Source organism: Dendrobates tinctorius, unplaced genomic scaffold, assembly GCF_039654945.1.
Source record: "Dendrobates tinctorius isolate UK_male_01 unplaced genomic scaffold, ASM3965494v1 ptg000117l, whole genome shotgun sequence".
Classification (NCBI taxonomy): Eukaryota; Metazoa; Chordata; class Amphibia; order Anura; family Dendrobatidae; genus Dendrobates; species Dendrobates tinctorius.
In genome coordinates, this window is record NW_027361785.1 from 8,167,790 (window position 1) to 8,190,322 (window position 22,533).

At 42.6% G+C, this 22,533-nt stretch overlaps 1 protein-coding gene across 1 annotated transcript in view; it reads right to left on the bottom strand.

The window, feature by feature from the left end:
- CYBB (cytochrome b-245 beta chain) overlaps positions 1 to 22,533 on the bottom strand; it is a 100,329-nt gene that overhangs the window by 36,871 nt on the left and 40,925 nt on the right. Inside the window, exons 8-10 of the mRNA XM_073590508.1 lie at positions 20,022 to 20,114; positions 19,591 to 19,844; positions 14,948 to 15,110 (exon numbers count right to left, since the gene is read on the bottom strand). Coding sequence (XP_073446609.1) covers positions 14,948 to 15,110; positions 19,591 to 19,844; positions 20,022 to 20,114 — 510 coding nt within the window. The remainder of the gene's footprint in view (positions 1 to 14,947; positions 15,111 to 19,590; positions 19,845 to 20,021; positions 20,115 to 22,533) is intronic.

Consider the following 22,533-nt stretch of genomic DNA (forward strand, 5'->3'; position numbering starts at 1 on the left):
ATCATCCTCCTCCTCCTCTTCTTCCTCCAACTCGTCCAGGAGAGGTCCCTGAGCAGACAATGGCTGAATGTCATCAAGGATTCCCTCCACCTCTTCCTCCTCATCAACATTGGCTGCAGACGCCTGCTCCTTAAGGTGCGTCAAAGTTTGCATGAGCAGACGCATAAGTGGGATGCTCATGCTTAGGATGGCGTCGTCTGCGCTTACCAGCCGTGTGCATTCCTCAAAACACTGAAGGACTTTACAGAGGTCTTTCAGCTTCGACCACTGCACACCTGTCAACTCCATGTCTGCTCTCAAAGTGCCTGGCCTTGTATCCTCCCACAAATGCATTATGGCCTGCCTCTGCTCGCACAGCTGCTCCACCATGTGCAGGGTGGAGTTCCACCTTGTTGCAATGTCGATAATGAGGCGGTGGTTGGGAAGGTGGAGCAATCGCTGCAGCTTCTGCATACGAACGGAGTGTACAGGCGACCGGCGGATGTGCGCGCACAGTCTTCGCACCTTATGGAGCAGGGCTGTTAACTCCGGATAATTTTTGAGGAAGCACTGCACCACCAGGTTCAAGGTGTGAGCCAAGCAAGGTATGTGGCTGAGTTTTGAAAGGGCTATGGCTGCCACAAAATTACGGCCGTTATCACTAACTACCTTGCCTGCCTCAAGATGTACACTGCCCAGCCAAGACTCAGTTTGTCGCTTCAAGTACTCGGCCAGCACCTCGGCGGTGTGTCTGTCGCCCAAACACATCATCTGCAACACAGCCTGCTGACGCTTTCCACTAGCTGCTCGATAGGGGGACACCTCGTGTGCAACAGTGGCAGCTGCAGATGGAGTGCTCGTACGACTGCGCTCTGTGGACGAGCTTTCGCTTCTGGAGGAGGAGGAGGGTGGAACGCCTACAGCCAACTGTTTCCTATACCGTGGGCTAGGCAGCACTGTCCCACCACCGCTGTCCCCTGTGGACCCTGCATCCACCACATTAACCCAGTGCGCAGTGATGGACACGTAACGGCCCTGGCCATGCCGACTGGACCATGCATCAGTTGTGAGGTGCACCTTTCCACTCACTGACTGCTTGAGTGCATGGACAATGCGGTCTTTCACATGATGGTGGAGGGCTGGGATGGCTTTGCGAGAGAAGAAGTGGCGACTGGGTAGGTCATAGCGTGGTACTGCATAGGCCATGAGTTCGCGGAAAGCTGCACTTTCCACCAACCGATAGGGCATCATCTCAAACGAGATTAGTTTGGCAATGTGGGCGTTCAAACCCAGTGTACGTGGATGAGAGACTGAGTACTTTCTTGACCTAGTCATAGTGTCTGGGAGGGTGGGCTGGACTTGGGAGCTGCATATGGTAGAAGTAGCGGTGGACAGGGCGGACTGAGAGAGGGTTGATGATGGTGATGGAGTTGGTGCTCTTTCTGATGGCCTAGATTCAGTATTTCGTTGATATAACAGTGGGATTCCCTGACTGCTGTGGCCTTGCAATGACACCTCAACATTTGCTGCTGTGCTAACCAGTGGGCTTACAGTGGGGGAAACAATGTAGCGTTGCTGACTACCTTCTTTGTGATCAGTTGCACATGTGGCACTTGAGGTTTGGTGTTGTGTCCACGCTTGCAAGTGCATGCTGGTTAAATGTCTAAGCATGCAACTGGTATTCAAATTTTTCAGATTTTTCCCTCGGCTAAAGGTCTTTGCGCACTTCTTACAGATAACCTTGGCCTGATCATGAGGATTTTGTTCAAAAAAGTGCCACACTGCACTCTTCCTACTTTGGCAGACATTTTGCGGCCTAGCACACTGTGATGTTTTGACCCTCTGGACAAGCTGTCCAGCAACTCTTTTGATTTTTGGAACCTGTCTTTGGAGTGCTCCGGGCCTGCCAGATAACAGCTGTTGCGATGTTGATGTCTGCTGTGGATGCTCCTCATCTGAGCTATTGGAAGCAGCACCCTCTACCCCCAATGGATGCCAATCTGGGTCAACAACTGGGTCATCCATCACCTCCTCTTCAATGTCATGTGCACCTTCCTCTGTGTCACCGTGTATGGTGGTATAGTGTGCGGGAAGGGGCACCTGAGTCTCATCAGGGTCAGAATCTGGCTCTGTACACTGCGAGGACAATGTAGTGCTCTGAGTGAATGTACCAGCAGAATCATCTATCAGCGGCTGTGCATCAGTGCACTCCATGTCAGATTCATCTTGGCCTGGGTAATTCACCATTTCACTTGATAATCCAGGCATGGTATGTGAAAACAGCTCCATGGAGTAATCAGTAGTATGGCCTGCGTCATCCTTCAATCTTGGTTGTGGTGAAGGACACAAGGAAAGGTGTGGTTCATGAACATGAGCCTCCAATGACGACTCAGTGCTTTTACTTTTTACAACTTCAGAAGAGGAGGCGATAGAGCTGGAGGCTGAGTCAGCAATGTAAGACAAAACTTTTTCCTGATGCTCTGGCGTTAAAAGCGGTTTGCCAACTCCTAGAAAACTAAGCCTTCAAAGCCTTATGGAGCCAGACGATGACGCAGGCTCAACACCTCCTGCATTCGGTCCTATTTTGCTTTTGCCACTACCATCAGATCCACCACCAACACCATCATTACCAGCTGCCAACCCCCGCCCAATTCCACGGCCTCTTCCACCAGCCTTCCTCATTTTTGGTAGAAATGTAGACAAAATCCAACAAACTATATAGTAATGTAAAACAAGGTACAAGGTTTCAATAGGACAGGGGAAATTTAGATTTTCTGCACACACTAGTGGACACTGGACACTTTTGGATTGTGTGAGGCCCACTGAATATCAGAGCGCTATGTCACAGGCTCGATGGCACAGGTGTGAAAAAAGTGACTACAGGATAAGGGAGATTTTGAATTTCTGGGAGATTTTGAATTTCTGCAGACACTTGTGGACACTGGACACTTGGATTGTGTGAGGCCCACTGAATATCACAGCGCTATGTCACAGGCTCGATGGCACAGGTGTGAAAAAAGTGACTACAGGATAAGGGAGATTTTGAATTTCTGGGAGATTTTGAATTTCTGCAGACACTTGTGGACACTGGACACTTGGATTGTGTGAGGCCCACTGAATATCACAGCGCTATGTCACAGGCTCGATGGCACAGGTGTGAAAAAAGTGACTACAGGATAAGGGAGATTTAGATTTTCTGCAGACACTTGTGGACACTGGACACTTGGAGTGTGTGAGGCCCACTGAATATCACAGCGCTATGTCACAGGCTCGATGCAGCAGGTGTGAAAAAAGTGACTACAGGATAAGGGAGATTTTGAATTTCTGCAGACACTTGTGGACACTGGACACTTGGATTGTGTGAGGCCCACTGAATATCACAGCGCTATGTCACAGGCTCGATGCAGCAGGTGTGAAAAAAGTGACTACAGGATAAGGGAGATTTTGAATTTCTGCAGACACTTGTGGACACTGGACACTTGGATTGTGTGAGGCCCACTGAATATCACAGCGCTATGTCACAGGCTCGATGGCACAGGTGTGAAAAAAGTGACTACAGGATAAGGGAGATTTTGAATTTCTGCAGACACTTGTGGACACTGGACACTTGGATTGTGTGAGGCCCACTGAATATCACAGCGCTATGTCACAGGCTCGATGGCACAGGTGTGAAAAAAGTGACTACATGATAAGGGAGATTTTGAATTTCTGTGAGATTTTGAATTTCTGCAGACACTTGTGGACACTGGACACTTGGATTGTGTGAGGCCCACTGAATATCACAGTGCTATGTCACAGGCTCGATGGCACAGGTGTGAAAAAAGTGACTACAGGATAAGGGAGATTTTGAATTTCTGCAGACACTTGTGGACACTGGACACTTGGATTGTGTGAGGCCCACTGAATATCACAGCGCTATGTCACAGGCTCGATGGCACAGGTGTGAAAAAAGTGACTACAGGATAAGGGAGATTTTGAATTTCTGCAGACACTTGTGGACACTGGACACTTGGATTGTGTGAGGCCCACTGAATATCACAGCGCTATGTCACAGGCTCGATGCAGCAGGTGTGAAAAAAGTGACTACAGGATAAGGGAGATTTTGAATTTCTGCAGACTCTTGTGGACACTGGACACTTTTGGATTGTGTGAGGCCCAATGAATATCAGAGCGCTATGTCACAGGCTCGATGCAGCAGGTGTGAAAAAGTGACTACAGGATAAGGGAGATTTTGAATTTCTGCAGACACTGGACACTTTTGGATTGTGTGAGGCCCAATGAATATCAGAGCGCTATGTCACAGGCTCGATGCAGCAGGTGTGAAAAAAGTGACTACAGGATAAGGGAGATTTTGAATTTCTGCAGACACTTGTGGACACTGGACACTTTTGGATTGTGTGAGGCCCACTGAATATCAGAGCGCTATGTCACAGGCTCGATGGCACAGGTGTGAAAAAAGTGAAATGTAGAATTGGGCAGAATAGGAATCTCCCTAGAGTGTAGGTCTGTAAGAACAGAACAAGTCCTCCACAGTGACACACAGATAGCTTCACTGTGGCTGTGATAACAGCCGTTACACGGTACTGTGTGAGGAGCGTACACCGCTGTATGGTGTGAATAAATGCACGCTCAGTACCTTAGCAGGACAAAAAAAAAATGGGGATTGCTTTTAAAAAAGCAGTTTGCAGAGCAGTGGGGAAACAGCAATGCAGCTGTCAGGAAGCCTTAGAAGGCAGCCTAACAACCAACACCGCTGATCCACCACAATATAGCCTCCCCTTGCACTGCACACACAGTGACTGGTGTGTTGCACAGGCAAAATCGCTAGCAGCAGAAGAAGTTTTTTTTTCTTCTTCCCTGCCTAACGCTCTCCCTACAGAATCAGCAACCTCTCCCTATGCTAAGATCGGCAGAAGTAAGATGGCGGTCGGTGTGCACGCCCTTTTATAACCCCTGTGACGCCCACCAAAGCAAGCCAATCACTTGCATGCCCTTCTGAAAGATGGTGGCGACCCCTGCCTATGTCATCACGTTGCCCACAGTGTCCGTGGATCCTGATTGGCTGAAAAAGAGCGCTAAACAAACTTTTGAAACGCGACTTTGGCGCGTAAGTCGCCGACCTCGTGGCCGACCTCATCCTAGGGTCGGGTTTCGTTTCATGAAACCCGACTTTGCCAAAAGTCGGCGACTTTTGAAATTGTTCAACCCGTTTCGCTCAACTCTAATTGCAACACTTCATCTGTGCTCGCCGCCTGCATCTTCAATGGCTGCCAGCACCCTCCTTCTGACACCACTGTCTTTTTCTGTGAAATGAGATGTCATTAGGGGCGGTGACAGAAGAAGGGTGAGTAACAGCAGTGCCGCCCCACAGCTCCTAACATTACCCTCAAATGAATCGTCATCGGGGGTGGTGCTGGTGTTGCTCAGCCTGGTTCTTTCACTACCCACTGATGACTTCTTACCTCTGCACATAGCATTCACTTGGTATGTCTCTCAACTAAGCCCCTGCTTTACCCCAGTATTATTTATGACCTTGTTTACTTTGGCTTGATCATATGCATCTGGTCCACTCTTAATTATCTGAACAAGAGGAGCACAGACCACTCCTCTCAGCTTCACACCTGAATACACTTTGTAGCACCTATATTGCATAGCACAAGGCTGCCAAGACTTTAGTCTGCAGTGTGTATCCTAGAAGTGTGAGATGATATGAAAATATGAATTAATCCAGAATTGAACCAGAAGGGAACAGAAGGTAACTGGAAAGAGTCACTGTAAACAATGTTTTTGTTTGTTTCCACTCTAACCCCTATAATCCTTCACTTTCTGATAACCCCACTAATCCCTACACCAAGCAAGGAACTGTTCATCTCTTCTTCAATCCTTCCAATCCATCTCACCTCTTCCTCAGATCTGTTCCTCAACATACAATCCTCTGTCTCCAAACACAGACAGCCCCCTCATGCCCTCTCCTGCTCCCACCTGCTAACACTCTCTCTGCTCCTCCTCACTGCCGGCGATATCTCTCCAAATCCTGGTCCTCCTCACCACATTCCCACAGTCATTTCTACCTCCCATCCACACCCAATCACAACTTTCCATAACCACTCCAACCTTATACACATTCGCCCAGACCCAGCTTCCCCAGTCCCACTAATAGGAGCTCTGTGGAACGCTCACTCTGTCTGCAACAAACTTTCTTTCATCCATGATCTTTTTATTACTAGCAAACTTTCCTTCCTCGCCATCACCGAAACCTGGCTCACCTCCTCTGACACAGCCTCTCCTGCTGCACTCTCATATGGTGAATTCCACCTTTCCCACACCCCCCGCCCCAGCTGCAAGCATGGTGGAGGAGTTGGTTTTCTCCTGTCAGATAACTGCTCCTTCACCCCAATCCCACTGCCACCCTCTGTTACCCTCCCTTCCTTCGAGGTACACTCTGTGTGCATCTACTCCCCCTCCAACCTCCAACTAGCTGTCATATATCGCACCTCTAGGGTCATCCACCACCTTCTTCGACCACTTCACCACCTGGCTACTTCATTTCCTTTCCACTCATATCCCCACTATCATCTTAGGCGACTTCAACATCCCCATTGACTCTTCCCTCTCAGCTGCCACTAAACTTCTGTCTCTCACTTCCTCCTTCGGCCTTACTCAATGGTCTTCTGCAGCCACTCACAAAGATGGCCACACACTAGACCTCATCTTCATCCGCCTCTGCTCCCTATGTAGCCTCTCTAACTCACCTCTTCATCTCTCTGACCACAACCTACTTACATTCTCTTCCCTCTCCTCCTCAGGTCCACAATCCCCACATCAAAAACTCGCACACCCTCGCACAAATCTTTAACACCTCGATCTACACTCACTGTCTGAATCCCTCCTCCCTCTTACAGACATAAGTCCCCTACACAATGCGGATGCCGCTGCCGCTCTATATAACACCACAATAGCTGTAGCTTTGGAATCAGTTGCCCCTCTCAAACATAGCAAAGCTCGCAAAATCAACAGACAGCCCTAGCACACCAGTCTGACCAAAGAACTGAGGCGTGCTTCCAGGGCTGCTGAGCAGAGATGGAAAAAATCCTACTCCAATGAGGACTTCATCACATTCAAACAGTCCCTCACTACTTTAAAGGCCACACTCGCTGCAGCAAAACAAACCTACTTCTCATCTCTCATATCCTCCCTGTCTCACAACCCTAAACAGTTATTCAACACCTTCAATTCTCTCCTCCGCCCCCCAGCACCTCCTCCCTCTCCACTCATCTCAGCTGAAGACTTTGCCTCATTTTTCAAGGAGAAGATTGATAACATCAGAGACAGTTTTGGTCAACAACCCCCAGTGCCCTTCCTCCTACCTGCTCTGCCCTCCTCCCCCAAAACCAACTTCTCCACCATTACAGAAGATCGACTCTCCACTCTACTCTCAAGATCACATCTCACTACCTGTGCACTTGACCCGATCCCATCCCACTTCATCCCAAACCTCACCGCAGTCTTCATCCCAACCCTAACCCATCTCTTCAACCTATCACTAACAACTGGTATTTTCCCCTCAAGCTTTAAACATGCCTCAATCACACCTATCCTCAAAAAGCCCTCTCTTGACCCATCCTCTGTATATAGCTATCGCCCTATATCATTTCTCCCCTATGCCTCTAAACTACTGGAACAACACGTCCATCTTGAACTATCCTCCCACCTCTCTTCTTGCTCCCTCCTTGACCACTTGCAATCCAGCTTTCGGCCACACCACTCCACTGAAACTGCCCTAACTAAGGTCACCAATGACCTACTAGCCGCCAAGGCCAAGCGACACTACTCTGTCCTCCTCCTCCTGGACCTGTCCTCTGCCTTTGACACAGTGGACCATTCCCTATTACTACAGACCCTCTCATCACTTGGTATCACAGACTTGGCCCTATCTTGGATTGCGTCATACCTAGCAGACTGGACATTCAGCATCTCCCATTCGCACACCACCTCCTCACCGCTCCCCCTATCCGTCAGAGTCCCACAAGGTTCAGTCCTAGGGCCCCTGCTCTTATCCGTTTACACCTTCGGCCTTGGACAGCTCATAGAATCTCATGGCTTTCAGTATGATCTCTATGCTGATGACACACAGATCTACATCTCTGGACCAGTTATCACCTCGCTACTAAACAGAATCCCTCAATGTCTGTCTGCTATTTCATCCTTCTTCTCCGCTAGATTTCTAAAACTTAATATGGACAAAACAGAATTACTCATCTTTCGCCCATCTCATGTGACCCCCCCAACGGACCTATCCATTAAAGTAAACGGCTGCCCACTCTCTCCAGTCCCACAAGCTCACTGCCTCGGGGTTATCCTGGACACTGATCTCTCTTTCAAACCACATATCCAAGCCCTTTCCGCTTCCTGCCAACTTCAACTCAAAAATATTTCACGGATCCGTACATTCCTCAACCAAGAATCTGCCTAAACCCTAGTCCATGCCCTCATCATCTCCCGCCTTGACTACTGCAACCTCCTGCTCTGTGGCCTCCCCTCTAACACTCTCGCACCTCTACAATCTATTCTTAACTATGCTGCCCGACTAATCCACCTGTCCCCCACGCTATTCCCCGGCCTCTCCCCTCTGTCAATCCCTGCACTGGCTCCCCATTACCCAAAGACTCCAGTTCAAAACCCTAACCATGACATACAAAGCTATCCACAACCTGAGTCCTCCGTACATCTGTGACCTAGTCTCTTTCTGTACTCCCCTCTTATCTCCTCTTCCCACAATCGCATACAAGATTTCTCCCGCTCATCCCCTCTACTCTGGAACTCTCTACCACAACATATCAGACTCTCGCCTTCCAATGGAAACCTTCAAAAAGAACTTGAAGACCTACCTCTTCTGACAAGCCTACAACTTGCAGTAACCACCGCGTTTCGACTAAGATAGTCTTTATCAAGATCTTATCCCACATCATACCGACCATAAATAAATAGAGTATACAAGAAAATCATTGGACAGACAATTAAGAAAATTAGAATATGTAAATGAATCTGCAAAGTCCGGTGAACCTGTTAAAAATAATTAAAAACAAATTGAATGCACGAGGACAATATACAAATATACACATAATTTCTCCAATAGATATCAGATAAAGAATATAGAATTGTACTCAATGATAATGTCTAATAAGATCCTGTCTGGCATTTAGACCCAGGGGAATTCTCCTATTTAATGTGAAGATCCAATAAGATTCCCTACTAAATAATTTATGCTTATAGTCATCACCCCGATAGGGTTTGTGAACCTTTACAATAGCATTAAATTTAAAAGGAATTAACATTACCTTTATGTACTGTTGCAAAATGTTTAGAAGCCACAGAGGGAGAGATCGCATTTGTTTTTGCTGCATCTGATAAATGTCTCCTGATGCGGACTTTAAGGGGACATGTGGTGCAGCCGATATATTGGAGCTTACAAATAGTACACTCTATCTGATAAATTACATATGATGAGTTAGTTCATAAAATCTTTTATCTGAAAGGTTGTGAAATCATGCATAGAAAAAAATGAATCCGTTTTGCGTGCATAAATGCAAGCTTTGCATTTATTAGCCCCACACTTGAAAAAGCCTCTGGTATTAAAGCCAATTACCACATGACAGATTGGAATTATTTCTGAAAAGGCTAGGAGACAACATCGATCCTAAGGTTGGGGCTCTCTTTGCTGAAAAACGCACAGGACTCTTAAGAATTTCTTTAATTTTTTTGTCCTGATCCAATATTGGTAGCTATTTCTTTATAATGGAAACTATCTGATTATACTGTGAGCTGTAATTCGTGGTAAAACTAACTCCAGCTGAAAATTTATTCTTATGTGGACCTTTTTTCTTTTTGTTTATTAATAAATGGTTGCATTTCACCTTAGAAATTTTATTGATCCTTGTGTCCAAAATTTCACTAGTATAACCACGTTGTGCTAATCTTAAGCAGGTTTTATCACATTCCTCTTTAAATTTTTTAGCATTACTGCAGTTGAGTTAGTCTTGTTAATTCACCATACGGTATATTATTAACTACATGTGCAGGCTGGCAGGAACTTGCCATCAGTACATAATTGCTTGCACTTGGTTTTTGTAAGGTGAAATTTCAAAAAATTGTCCAAAAAATTGATTGACAATTCATCATAACAAAATGTGAATTTTAAGTTAAACTGATTATGATTAATATAATCTACAAATTCCATGGCCTCCCCCTGTGTGCCCCCCCACACCAGGAGGAAGTCATCAATATAGCGGCAATACCATACAATTGTTCCACTAAATTGATTATCCTCATTGAACAAAAAAATCTTCTCCCAACGTGACATGACTATGTTGGCCAAAGAAGGGGAGAATTTGGTCCCCATACTCACGCCGCTTTTTTTCAGAAAAAACTGTCATCAAAACAAAAATAATTATGTTTTAACAAAAAATCAACCGCCATTAGAAGAAATTCCTTAGTTTCAATATTATACAAACTGTATGTATCAAGATGATAAGAAAGACTATCCAGGGCCACATTGTGAGGAAAGGAGGGGTATAACCCCACAACGTCACAAGAAAGCCATTTATTATTAGTCTGCCATCTGAATTCATTAAAGATACAATAAATTTGGAATCTCTAACATAGTTGGGAGTAACCTGTATCAGTGGATTGAAATCTTCAGTAGGATCTGAGCTAATTTCATCATACAAATTATTATTCTCCAAATCTAAAAGATTTAATATTTTATATAAATTATCATCCAATAAAACCACTGTTCCTCCCTTGTCAGACTCCCTAATTATCAGATCTATATTATTTTTTAGTTCCTGCAGAGCCTGTTTTTCTTTTTTAGTTAAGTCAGTAATTTTTCATATCTGTTTTTTCTTTAGATCAATCAATTCCATTTCAATAAGATCTTGAAAACTGTCTAACACCAAAGGTCTGGACTGAAGGGGGTAAAACAATGGGTTACTAGTCAAAAAAATCATCAGTAAAAGCAATACCATCAATACACGATTCTTTACTTAAGGCATTAAAATGTAGCAACGTTTTGTGTTCCTCAAAAGTTCTTAGAGAGTCCGTAATAGGTTCCTCATTAGCAGTAGCAGGAGAGATGATCTGTTCATCCATATTTTAAAAAAAAAATGGCATTTGACAGTCATGTTTCGGGCCAATTTGTTCACATCCAATATGGTGGAAAAGATACAGTGTCAGGTCGGTGCCGTTATACTGTATAAAATTATACCTGGGTTGATGAAATCTATCTTATGGTTGTTTCTTAATCTTTATTTTCAGTTTTGTGTTAATGATATGCTTGTGTCCTAAGGTGGGATTGGTGTATGTGGTGCTCAGATTATATATTCATAATGCAGACTACTGTAATGTCACTGCTCCCTCACTGACCTGCCCCATAGTTTGCATAATGAATATACTAATGTGTGTATCTGAAAAAACATGTCACTTCATCAAAATGGCGGCACCTGTGCCATTTATCAGTTAGTGCCTACTATATTGCTGCGCTGAAAAGAAAAAATCACCATCAAAATGGCACCGTCGGCTGTGTCTGTGCATTTGCATCTATCACTTTCCTATAGATGCTACTGTGCAAGCGCTTCCACCGGCTCAGTGTTGCTGCAGACAAAATGAAATTACACTACCTCAAAATGGCGCCGTCGGCTGCGCCTGAGCATTAGCATCTATTGTGTACCGATAGATGCTACTGCACAAGCGCCCCCGATGACATTTTGTTGAAGTGTAACTTTTTTTGGCTGCAGCGACAAGGGGTGGGGCGGAGGCGCTTACACAGTAGCATCTATTGGAACACAATAGATGCTAGTGCGCAGATGCAGCTGATGGCGCCATTTTGATGGTGATTTTTGTTTCTTTTCAACAGCGCAAGATAATAGGCACAAACTGACAAGTGATGGTGCCGCCATTTTGATAAAGTGACATGGTTTCTTAAAATACACACATTAGTATATTCATTATGCAAACAAGGGGGCAGGTCAGTGAGAGAGCAGTGACCTGTCAGCAGTCTGCATTATGAATGTATAATCAGAGCACCACATATGCCAACCCCACCTTAGGACATGAGCATATCATTAACACAAAACTGAAAATAAGAATTAAGAAACAGCCACAAGACGGATTTCATCAACCAAGGTATCATTTTATTCAGTGTAATGGCGCCGATCTGACACTGTCTGTAGGTTACTATGCACAACCCAGCTGACAGGTTCCCTTTAAATAGGACTTGTAACCAGGTCAAAATGACCAGTTTTTGTTCTTATTTTATCCCAATTTCTTCCTTGAGTATTCTGGCTTCATTTGTTTTGTTTTAAATTCACCATATGGTTCCAGAGATATGGATCTTTATATTTAATTCTCTTGTTTTATGGTTTTACTAAGGGGGCAAGACTCACAGGATTTTATGGGAGAGTGTCTTCAGGCAGCTTTGAATTATTAGTGTAACACTCCCTTTGTAACGATAATAAAAATTAGCATTACCGTAAACAAAAAATGCCAATATTTCTGGAACTCTGTGACGAATTTAAAAACAAAGAAATAAAAAAAGAATACTCAGAGGAACAGCAAGGATAAAATATGAGGAAAAACAGTGCACATTTGACCTGCTGTCAGGTCCTTTTCAAAGGGGTTTCTAGTTTTATTTTTATAAAGCTTATTTCTCCAACTTTCTAATATATTTTATTTTCAGTTCCTCATCCTTTTCTGTGTTAGTTTGCAATAAGTAAATGGGAGTAGTTTTGTGGACTTGCAAACTTTGAAGAGCTGTACATACAGTAGCTACAGAAGTGGCTGCAACGGTATCCACTATATCTAGAACTCTTATTAAACTAGATACAATTGTTTCCATTTCCCAGCTAAGAGCTGACCTTGCAATGTATGAGCTTCATCCATTACATAAACAACACATGTCATCATTCACTCATGCCTCATCCATCCAAACCTTAAAAATGCCTAAAAAGGGTTAAACATAAAATATCCATTCATAGAGCTTTTCATTTATACAGAAAATAGGAATTATTAAGCTTAAACTTTGAAAACTACTTAAAATGTTGATGGCCTAGAGTTTGGATAAGTCATCACTGTTTGACAAGGGAGTTGCAAATATGTACAACAGCCTTTTTCCACATTCACTAATTAAAGGATTAGGCTTCTTTCACACATCCGGTGTCAGGGTTCCGGCGGCGTGCGGCGAAAAGCCGTGCCGCCGGATCCAGGCTGTAGCGGTGACACCGCATGTGGATGCGTCGCCTGATGCAGCTTGGATAATATTTAAAGGAGCTGCAGCACTGGGGGACGAGAGCCAGCTGTATGGAGCGGAGCCGCAGCAACGAGAGCCACCTGGAGAGAGCGGGGGACAAGCGAGGCAGACAAAGAAAGGTATGGAGGAAGGAGAGAGAGAGACTCAATCACTTGCGCTTGTGGGGTTAAATCTCACAGTGTCCGGGCATGCGCACTTTAAAAAGCCGTTCCGGCGCTGCAAAAAAACGTTGCAGGGAACGTTTTTTGCAGACGCCGGACGGCACATTTTTGCCGTATCCAGAAATAACCGGTGCCGCCACATGTACATCCGGCACGATGCGGCAATCATTACTTTCTATGTGACAAAACCGGATCCAATTCCGGATCCGGTTTTCACACTTTTCGCCGCATCGTGCCGGATTCAAAAAGCCGGATGTGTGAAAGTAGCCTTAGCAGCATGATATCACACTTCAAACTATTTATATGTGCATGTGGCTCTTTCAAAAACTAACCCAGAAATACCTTTACATGGCCGGTCTGCTCCTCCTTTACTGAGAAATCAACATTTCAATTGATATGCAAATGAGGACAAACAACACCTCCTCATGTGTGACTACCAGCTTCTAGGCTGTGTGAATTTAGGCAAAGGGGTCAACAGTTAAGTAGAGGTAGGTGGCACTGGGTGGGGAAAAGAGCTTGAGTGACAGAGTCCTCATTGGCAAATCAATTCAAACGCTAATGTCACGGTAAGGCCACCTTCACACATTCAGTATTTGGTCAGTATTTTACCTCAGTATTTGTAAGCCAAAATCAGTAGTGGGTGATAAATGCAGAAGTGGTAACGTGTTTCTATTATACTTTTCCTCTCATTGTCCCTCTCCCAATTTTGACGTACAAATACTGATGTAAAACACTGACCAAATTCTGAATGTGTGAAAGTGGCCTAACAGAGGAACAAACTGGCCATGTAAAGGAATTACTGGACTTGTCAAAGGAAGCCCATTTGCCATTACATACGTGAAGTATTTACGCAGAGAATGATGGTTAAGCAGCAATCTTATCACCATACTTTATCAGCCCTGACCCTGCTCACCTGAGTGAGCAGGGTCAGAGCTGAGAGAGAGTTGAACAGGCCCAGCAGAGGTACATGAATGTGCACGGTCACTTCCAGTGTAGGTGTACAGTATAAGGTGGGGATCAGGGCCATGCTTCAGGGAACAAAGGTGGCTAGAGGGGCAGGTGTGCCAAGTGATTCCTCAATCTGGGACTCATGGCCTAACGGGTAGTATTGTCAACCCCTGTTGGGGCCTGTGACAAATTGTGTTGCCTAGAGAGTCACAATGGTGACGTGCCCGATAGTGACGGTGACACTCTTTAGGTTAGGGTATTAGGAATAAGACATCACTGACGATAATAGCTGTTTAATTTGAATAATAGAGCAGTGGTATGTAAGTATCAATGTGTTAAAATTTTGTTTATCCGAATTGTTGTATTCTCCATGTAACATAACTTGCTCTATTTTTACCGTTTGAAGTATCCCCAGATATTATGCCGCAGCCACTACTGTGATTGTGCTTATCAAATTAATAGTTGTCTCCTCATTTTCTGACAACTATGCAAAATCTAAAAAAACCTTTTTCTAAGTAGTTTACATATTAGCTGCAGAGGAATTAAAGATACATACCTTTTTTAGCCTTAAGGTTGACGCATTACTGCAATATTTGTACCAGACAGATTTCAAAACAGAAGCAAACGGAGTAACACCAATGCCTGCTCCTACCAGCATAGCCACTTCATAGCTAAAAACATCCTCACTTGCTGTTCCAAAAGGACCATCTATAGAAATTCTTAAGGGAACATAACACAATAATACCCATTAATACTTCAGTACACATTAAGATAATAACCTTGAAAATATAAGCTACAGCGTAATGTATTCAAAGTAAAATTCTAATCTTTTTTTAATACGGCAACCCACTGTTCACTGCTGTCAGGATTAATAAGGATTGACTGTGTTGCATTTTTATAAAGACAATTCCTTTTCTTCAAGAAGGAATTGCCTTTGTCCTATATTCCGTAAAAAGACATGTACAGAGGTTAGTTAGGAGAAGTCCTCTATGGGTCCATACTGTATCGCCATTTGCATTCTATTTAGTGCAAGAACATAAATCCTGGCATGTACCAACTCATTCCATATATTGGAGGTATTCTCGTCTAGATCAACTGCCCCTATTAGAGAATACAGTGCTGCACAGAGGCACAATATGGAGGCACACTGCCTATGGCTCTGAAGTATAGTTCCATGCAGACTCCATGTGGTTTTATGTAGGTCTTAAAGAGCATCTGTCAGAAGGTTTTTGCTATATCCTGTAATCTAAAGACAGCACGAGGGGTGAAAACATTGAATTTAGTGGTGTTTCACTTAACGGGACCTTATAACTGCTTGGACTCCAGCAGCTACAGCAGCACGTGAATCCTGTCTGACTCCGCCCCCTCTTGTGATAAGCAGCTGACTGTCAATAGACAATGTACATACACAAAAAGCTGTAGTGTGGGTGGAGTCAGCTTTCTCAGCTCTGCTTCATGTTGCATCTGAGAACTGTAATTGTGTCACAACTGTTACAACCAGTAAACTAAGTGATACATGGTTGATTTAGGGTCTCTTTGCCTACATCAGGATACTCTCAGGTGAGGTAGCAAAAAGCCATATGTTTTCAGCTAATAAAAGGGACTCAGTGAGTAATAAAATAGTTTCCCAAATTTCTAATAAATTCCCAGTATCTAGTTCTCACTCATTTAATAGAAACTATCTTTATCTATTTCCAGGGCATAAAAATCTATCCTGGTCATGTAATAGATACATAGGTTCATGGAAGGTTACTGTACACTTCTCCCAGATGTGTCTTATAAGAAGCCTAGCACCAATGTGAACATCTTCTAACCAAGACCTCATGACCTTTGTGGTAGCTAGAGGCAATGAATATATTTATTTCTAAGGCCTCATTCAGATATCCATTTTTCAAGTAGGTATTCTGTCCATGGGTTTCACAGAAAAAACATACCTAGTAATCCCTTCCTGACGTGGCTAATTTAATTTTTTGCAATTTAGTTTTTGTATACAATTTACCAGTTCAGTATGAATACAGCAATGCCAAACATGCATAGTTTTCTTGGTTTTTTAGTGGTGAAAAAAAATTAGAAATTTATTAAAAAAATTAAAAAAATTTAGCTTGTGTATTTACACAAGAAAATCCCATGACTGATAACATGATCAGGTATAAAAATTCTCCATTAAATGTCACCTGCTTAACCCAGCAGGAAGTACGGCGTCGTCGAAAAATCACTAAAATTGACAAATCCCCGGGCCGGGATGGGATACACCCCCGAGTACTGCAGGAATTAAGCACAGTCATAGACAGACCATTATTTTTAATCTTTAAAGATTCCATAATAACAGGGTCTGTACCACAGGACTGGCGTATAGCAAATATGGTGCCAATATTCAAAAAGGGGACAAAAACTGAACTTGGAAATTATAGGCCAGTAAGTTTAACCTCAACTGTGGGTAAAATCCTGGAGGGTTTTCTAAGAGATACTATACTGGAGTATCTGGAGAAGAATAACCTGATGACCCAATATCAACATGGGTTTATAAGGGACCTTTCCTGTCAGACAAATCTGATAAGCTTTTATGAAGTGGTAAGTTCAGGACTGGACCAAGGGAATGCAGTGGACGTGGTGTACATGGACTTTTCAAAAGCTTTTGATACCGTGCCACACAAAAGGTTGATACATAAAATGAGAACAATGGGGATAGGGGAATATATGTGTAGGTGGGTTAAGAGCTGGCTCAGGGATAGGAAACAAAGGGTGGTTATTAATGGAGCACACTCAGACTGGGTCACGGTTAGCAGTGGGGTACCACAGGGGTCAGTTTTGGGCCCGCTTTTTAACATATTAATGACCTTGTAGGGGCATAGAGAGGAGAATTTCAATATTTGCAGATGATACTAAACACTGCAGGGTAATCAATACAGAGGAGGACAATTTTATATTACAGGAGGATTTATGTAAACTAGAAGCTTGGGCTGATAAATGGCAAATGAGCTTTAATGGGGATAAATGTAAGGTCATGCACTTGGGTAGAACGAACAAGATGTATAATTATGTGCTCAATTGTAAAACACTGGGCAAAACTGTCACTGAAAAAGACCTGGATGTATGGGTGGACGACAAACTCACATTTAGTGGCCAGTGTCAGGCAGCTGCTGCAAAGGCAAATAAAATAATGGGATGCATTAAAAGAGGCATAGATGCTCATGAGGAGAACATAATTTTACCTCTATATAAGTCACTAGTGCGACCACACTTAGAATACTGCGTACAGTTCTGGTCTCCAGTGTATAAGAAAGACATAGCTGAACTGGAGCGGGTGCAGAGAAGAGCGACCAAGGTTATTAGGGAACTAGGGGGTCTGCAATACCAAGACAGGTTATTACACCTGGGGTTATTTAGTTTGGAAAATCGAAGGCTTAGGGGTGATCTTATTACAATGTATAAATATATGCGGGGACAATACAAAGACCTTCCTAGTGATCTTTTTACTCTTAGACCTGTGACAGGGACAAGGGGGCATCCTCTACGTCTGGAGGAAAGAAGGTTTAAGCATACTCACAGACGCGGATTCTTTACTGTAAGAGCAGTGAGACTATGGAACTCTCTGCCATATGATGTTGTAATGAGTGATTCCCTGTTAAAATTTAAGAAGGGACTGGATGCCTATCTTGAAAAGTATAATATTACAGGGTATATACACTAGTTTCCTTAAAATTGCGTTGATCCAGGGAGCTAGTCTGATTGCCGTATGTGGAGTCGGGAAGGAATTTTTTTCCCTAATGTGAAGCTTACTGTTTGCCACATGGGTTTTTTTTTGCCTTCCTCTGGATCAACATGTTAGGGCAAGTTAGGATAGGATATGGGTTGAACTAGATGGACTTAAAGTCTTCCTTCAACCTTAATAACTATGTTACTATGTTATATCACCATTCTCCAAGACTTAACTGAAAAAAATGAACTGGCGTATAAATTGGTAAGCATGCAAAATAGGAGTATGTTCACACTGGCATTAAAGAAATAAAACCTAAAATAGAAACAAACTGAACATATACCCTGCTGTAAGTAAATAAGTAAAAGCAATAGTGCATATAAATAACAACATAGGGTAAATGCCGTCAGGAACACCAACGTCAAGGTGTACTCAAATCGGGATGGTCGTAACCTCTGCTAAAGTTTTTATACTAGAGGTTAGGACAATCCTGATATGGGTACCTTGACGCTGGTGGCATGGCTTTTATGCTTTTTCTTTCATCAAAAATGTTGTTTACTAAGTCCCATATGTTATTTATATGCACCATTGCTTTTACTTATTTACTTACAGCAGGGTATATGTTCATTTTGTTTTTGTCTTAGGTTTCATTTTCCAAGACTTGTAGCATTTTCAATTCTTGGTCTATGGAGGTGTGTGAGGACTTGTTGTTTGCACCCCAAGCCGGTGTTTTAATTATATAATTTTGGAATGCATATGATGCTTTGATCGCTTCTGATTTCTTCTTTTTTTTTGCAGTGTTGCAGCAGCCAAAAAAAGTATTTCTGGTGTTTCAGTTTTTTCTCATTATGCCTTTTACCAGTCAAAAATTATTTTAAGAATTTGATAGATCAGACTTTTACAGATGTATTGATTCTATACTCAATATGTGTATTGTTTTATTTTTTTATTTTTATATGAAGTAACTATGTCAGTTATTGGTAAGGGGTTAAATTCTTATGTGCTGTCCAGAAGTCTGTTTGTAGTGTTTTTGCCTACATATAGTCGGCAAAAAAACATAAAATCAGAAACATATGTCCTTTCTCAATCCGCTTGACAGATCAAAATCACCCACACTAGTCTACGGGTCTATGAAAGTCATATGCAACTCATGGATGGCATCAGTGTGTAATTTGAATGCTGTACTGTTTTAACATTATGGTTAGGAGAAACGTATGAATTTTTACGTTATTTTTGGCTTATGAGAAAATCACTGATGGCAAAAATGTACACACTGACCAAATATTGATGACAATCTGATCCAACACAATGTAGAAAACTGGTCCATACTTTTCAAGTATGAGGAACGGACGTATGAATGAGGCTAAGTCTGTACATTAGATCTGGACCTTTGTAATGGAAAAAAGCACAACTCCAATCCCTTAAAAGACATATTATGAAATTAATAGAATTATACTTTTTGATCTACTTAGATGACATTCTGTATTAGGTGCAATAATTACTTTGGTAATTTCCATGCATCCTGAAATTCGGTCTTGTCACAACCACAAACTTTAGCCAAACCCTCTGTCCAATCTCCAACTATACGAATATGAATACTGAAGAAGTCTTCCTCTGGAGCAGAAGTCAAAGTGAATGGATGCCACTCAAGGCTAGATACTGCAGGACACTGCACAAATACATATTGTCCAACTTCCATTTTGAAACCTTTCATCTTCATTTGCAGCTCGAATGTTTTGAAAGGATGCGTAACAACCTGTTAATAGTAAGAATCAAGATGTACAACATTACAAACATTACATTACAAATGTACAACATTATTCAAATCCTTAATTGTAATGCCAATTATCTAGATAGACATACAGATACATAGTATATTGCTGTTACAGGTTTTGTTACATTGGCAGTCACGCCAAACATGTGATAACATTACCTTTGTGATAACAACTTTTTGTTGGGATCTCCAAAATCGGATGAGTCTTTCAATGACATATAGGGCCATAGGCGCTACAACCCACTTCCATGTCTATAGGAGAAAAATATATTCAGTTTTTTTAAATTAAAAATTAAGAATACTACACTGTATATAACGAAGCAATATTATATTCCAAATCACATCAGTAGTACAATCATAGTTATTAATTATTCATATCATTAACCTCAAATCCCAATTAAACTCCTCAATATTTAACATTGCAATACCCAGAAGGAAAAGTAATGGAAATATAGAAAGCACAGGATTGATAGACATGTTAATGATATGCAAATGATGAAAAAAATGGAAACAAAATTTTCAAAGCTTCTTGACTTCATAGAATGTTAGAGTTGGAAGGGACCTCAGGCTCATCGTGTCCAACCTTCTGCTCAATGCAGAATTCACTAAGCCATCTTAGAGAGATGTCTGGCCAGCCTCTGTGTGAAGACTTCCATTGAAGGAGAACTCACCACCTCTCGTAGAAGCCTGTTCCACTCATTGCAAAGGCTAAAAGATTGCGGTCATCAGAGAGCGCTGGGAATACGGCCACAAGAGGTTGGTTTTAAGGGAATGAGTCCACTGCAGCACCAGCCGTGTACTACCCAGAGGAGGAAAATTATGACAGGTTGCAGATAGTCACGGTCAAACGGAGCGCTCAGGACACAATATGGGTGAATATTTACTTTAATCCACAACGTGTTTCGACAGTCAGGCACCGTCTTTATCAGGTGGCAGTATAATTATGACAAACAGGAAGGGGTATTTTAAGGCAGATCAACCAATAGAAATACAGGTCCAATCTGCCAATCAAATACATTCAAATAATAAGATAAAATTGCAGTCAGAGTAATAACATGCAAACAATGCTGGAAACGGTTACAAATCATAAGAACAAGACAATGTATGATAAAAACAAGATATAAATAAAATCAAATACAACATATTATATAAAAAGAATGGTAATGTTATTTAGTCACATTTTCAATAGTAAGGTTCAATCCCTCAGGAGCCAGTGTGTCCAGTTTAAATATCCAAAAACTCTCTCTATTGATCAAACTTCAATAAAGATCAAAAACATTATCCGGAATTTGATCAATAATTGTAAGTCTTAGTTATCTAGGATTTTTCTGATGCACAGTTAAAAAATGTTTTGATAAACTATGCGGTAGGAAACCATTCCGAATATTCTGACGGTGCTTGTTTAACCGTGCATGTATAGTTTGTATGGTACGGCCTACATATTGGAGTCCGCAGGCACACTCTATTAGATATACCACATAAATTGATAGGCAACTGACATGATTGATTTTGTAACTATTGCCCGTGGTATTAGATCTAAATTCTTTAACCCCATGTGTAATGGATGCACAGCAAAGACATTTAGCAGTTCTGCACGCAAAACAACCTAGATTCTGATCAATATGAGTTATAGAAGGGGAAAGAGGGTTGAGAGTAGTATTACTAGGGGCGATCAGATTGCGGAGCGTACGATTTTTTTCTGAAGATCATTCTTGGCCGGGTGGAGATATGCCTCAAGAGGATAGGATCACCCTTCAAGATAAACCAATATTTATCAAGGAGGTCACGTATAGTCACAAGGGTCTGATTAAATGTGGTAACAAAACTCTATTTACCTATTTACCAGATAATGTTTCTGATCGCTATAGAAGTTTGATCAATAGAGAGAGGTTTTAGATATTTAAACTGGGCACACTGGCTCCTGAGGGATTGAACCTTACTATTGAAAATGTGACTAAATAATGTTACTATTCTTTTATATAATATGTTTTATTTGATTTTATTCATATCTTGTTTTTATATTATTATTATTATTTATATAGCACCATTGGTTCCATGGTGCTGTACATGAGAAGGGGTTACATAAAAATTACAGATATCACTTACAGTAAACAAACTAACAATCACAGACTGATATAGAGGGGAGAGAGGACCCTGCCCTTGCGGGCTTACATTCTACAGGATGGTGGGGAAGGAGACAGTAGGTTGGGTGGTTGCAGCAGCTCCAGTGATGGTGGGGCGGTAGCTCCAGTAGTGGTGAGGAGGCAGCGGGGATCATTGAAGGCTGTAGGCTTTCCTGAAGAGGTGGGTTTTCAGGTTGCGGCTGAAGGATCCGAGTGTGGTTGATAGCCAGACGTGTTGGGGCAAGGAATTCCAGAGGATGGGGGCTATCCAGGAGAAGTCTTGGAGGCAGTTTGGTGAGGAGCGAATAAGTGTGGAGGAGAGAAGGAGGTCTTGGGAGGATCGGAGATTACGTGAGGGAAGATATCAGGAGATTAGTTCAAAGATATATGGAGGAGACAGGCTATAGATGGCCTTTTAGGTCAGTATTAGTAATTTGATTTGGATACGCTGAGGGAGTGGGAGCCAGTGAAGAGATTTGCAGAGGGGAGAAGCGGAGGAGTAGCGAGGAGAGAGATTAATTAGTCAGGCAGCAGAGTAAAGGATGGAC